General features: G+C 37.7%; 1 protein-coding gene across 1 annotated transcript; it reads right to left on the bottom strand.

Moving 5' to 3' along the window:
* Window positions 1–277: 277 nt before the first annotated feature.
* On the bottom strand, window positions 278–1,972 carry LOC141707761 (delta(12) fatty acid desaturase FAD2-like). Its single transcript, XM_074511104.1, has 2 exons — window positions 1,816–1,972; window positions 278–1,673 (listed from the first exon to the last, which is right to left on the bottom strand). The coding sequence occupies exon 2, from the start codon at window positions 1,665–1,667 to the stop codon at window positions 516–518; it is 1,152 nt and encodes a 383-aa protein (XP_074367205.1). The 5' UTR covers window positions 1,668–1,673; window positions 1,816–1,972; the 3' UTR covers window positions 278–515.
* Between the last annotated feature and the right edge of the window lie 1,059 nt (window positions 1,973–3,031).

Here is a 3,031-nt window from a genome sequence, read left to right on the forward strand (position 1 = left end):
TCAAACACCATGTTGATGGTTCTATAGAACGTTATAAAGAGAAGGGGTAGATTATATTCAAGTTATGTATACCTCTTGTACTGTTTCATTATATCTCACATGTAAATACACATTGTTTTAGATGTCAATGAAGAAATCTTCATAAATTTAGTTTCTGTATATTCAGTATTGTTTACATTTGTTGTATGAATTAAGATTATCCAACTTTCACAAAGTGAGTCTATTTTTGTGCCTACTTGTGCTTCTGCAAGAGTTTTAGAATTGTAATTGAGCAATGTATTTTTAAATATTGATAATTTTGGATTTATTTAGTGTATATGAGCAAACGTACATTTGATATCATATTCACAGCTACCAGTTTAGAGTTTCTGAATCCTGGGACGTGCCGAATTATTAAAACACTAACAAGGAGGGATGTCCATATATTGGCACATACAAACCATTATAGTTTAACCACACATTCATAGCTAGTTAACTAATAACAACTTTCACTTATTGTTTGCCTCATCGTTGCATTAAAACTTGTTTCTGTACCAGTAGACTCCCTTAGTCTCGCCTTCATCCTTCTCCACGTAAATGCATTCCTTCATTTCTCTGTACATTGCTTTTAGGATTGGAGTTCCATCGTACTGATAGTACTCTCCCAATATTGGCTTCATCGCTTCCGTGGCTTCAAGACCGTGATAATGTGGTATCATGGAGAAAATGTGGTGACAGACATGAGCATTGCAGACGTTGTGGAACACCTTGTTCAAGATTCCGTAATCTCTGTCCACTGTGCAAAGAGCTCCCCTCAACCAGTCCCACTCGGTGGAGTCATAGTATGGCAATGATGGGTGAGTGTGGTTCAATATTGTGATCAACACGAACCAACCATTAACAACGAGCAATGGACCTCCGTATACACAAAACACCCATGCAAATCCTTTGGCCAACACGAGTTTGTATAGTCCGTAGATGACAGCAAGTATAGCAACATCAGATATGATAATTTCCTTGCGTTCACGGTCCGAGTAAAGTGGGCTATGGGGATCGTAGTGGGAAGTCCACCTCTCGTACTTGTGTCCCGAGACATTGAACATGAGGTACAATGGAAAACCAATGAGAAGTGTGGTAAGCCACACAATGACTCTGCCAGGTGGGTTATTAAGCAACTTGTAATAGTTTCGGATATTGGACTTGAATCTCGGGACATAGACCTCGTCATTTTCTAAGGATTGAGTGTTGGCATGGTGACGACGGTGGCTAATTTTCCATGAGAAATAGGGAACCAAAAGAGAAGAGTGGACAACAAGACCAACAAGGTCATTGATCCAGTTATAGTTGCTGAAGGCGTCGTGGTCACATTCGTGACCAACTACCCAAGCACCGGTGAGAACACAACCCTGAACAGCAATGTAAGCTGCCCAAGCTGCGTAGTTAAAAGGACTAGGAAGATATTGGTCTATGTAGTTGGTAGCAACGTAGTAAAGAGCATAAGCCATGAGGAGATCCTGGATAAGGTAACGGAAAGAGGTAACAAGAGACTTCTCGAAACAATGAGCTGGAATTGCTTTCTTCAAGTCCCCTATTGTGAATGGAGGTTTCTCATGAGGAGCACGTTTAAGCGCTTCTGCTGCAGTCTTCTTCCCACTTGGGGGATCCGACATTCTCCCACCTGCACCCATTTAGTCCTGAAGACACAAAGACAAAAACCCGAAAATGAGTTAAGCACGGGCCTTTATATATACCAACACACGGAAAAAGAAGCGAGAGAGAATTAAACCCGAAAATCGAAAACCAGCAAAGTTAATAAGAATTAAGTGAGTACTATACCAAGAAATATCTGGAGAGAGAGTGTGTTTGTACGTGGGCTTCTCCTCTATAATAGCTTCAAGTACTCTTTTGTTCCTCCTATAATTATTAGGTGTAAGGAAGGATAAGAAAATGAGCATAAGGAGGGAAGTATATATAGCTTGTACAACGCCCGCCACAAACATGAAATTATTTAAGCAAGTGGAGAATTTTTGTCACGCCCTGCCGATGAAATTGAAAATTTAGTTAAGAAAATATTAGTTTATTAACTTGTTTTTTCTTTACCAGGGTCTTTTAAGGCGGGCGCACCCAGGATTTTACAAGTAGGAAATTGTAGTGAAGTTCTTTCCGGTTGTGCATAAGAAATCACCAAGACACAGAGTCAGATTTGGCGTGCAAGTTCACTAAAATATCTATTAAACATATGTGACTTCATATTACAAACGTTATAGGCTAGGTGAAATGAAATAAAATTGTAGCAGAGTCATCCAGTTTCACATTTAAGTAGGGTACCAGCATTAATTATTCTCTAATATTATTTTTCAAAACTTTAACAGTACTCCAGTTTTGACAAATGAGGTCACTACTCCATTTTATCAAAGAAAAATGAATTCGCAATATGATATTTTTTTAAAAAATATTTGTTATAATTACAGAAAGAAAAGGAAGAAAATAGACTTCCCGTATATACATAAATTTCAAAAAAATTGATAGAACAATCTTGCATTACAAAGTATAAACTTTAACCGAATTAAGCACAAGATTACCGAATCTTCACTACCGTTCAGGATTTTCATAGTCTGACCCATCAATTACAATGCTAATATCCAAGAGCTATTTAGTCGGTAGGCTCCTGCTTATGAGTGTATTTAATACAAGATATAAAGTTAATTAGGCCGCATCTAATGAATGTTACACATTTAAAGTTTAGCAACATCTGATGAATGCAAAGATACATCATACAAGGACAAGACACATACTAAATCCGATTGAAATAGAATATGCTTGTCACATCTATAGGATTAGAGCCGGAGTGTTCATTTATATTCGGTCAATAAGCGACAGAAACGCAGAAACTTTTACAAGTAGCTTATTCGTCAGTATTGTTATTCTGTCACCAAAACCTATTACACTTGTGTGAAGAGACGGACACGGTGATTGTGAATTTGTGATACTAAGCGCCTATGTTTGTATATAATATAAGTGACACTAGACGTCGTTTGGACCAATGTAAATA

The sequence above is a fragment of the Apium graveolens genome, chromosome 2 (genome assembly GCF_009905375.1).
Source record: "Apium graveolens cultivar Ventura chromosome 2, ASM990537v1, whole genome shotgun sequence".
NCBI classification, from domain to species: Eukaryota; Viridiplantae; Streptophyta; class Magnoliopsida; order Apiales; family Apiaceae; genus Apium; species Apium graveolens.

Bases quoted from the DNA above. Each gene is read 5' to 3' on its own strand.
- LOC141707761 (XM_074511104.1), bottom strand. From the start codon at position 1,667: ATGGGTGCAGGTGGGAGAATGTCGGATCCCCCAAGTGGGAAGAAGACT.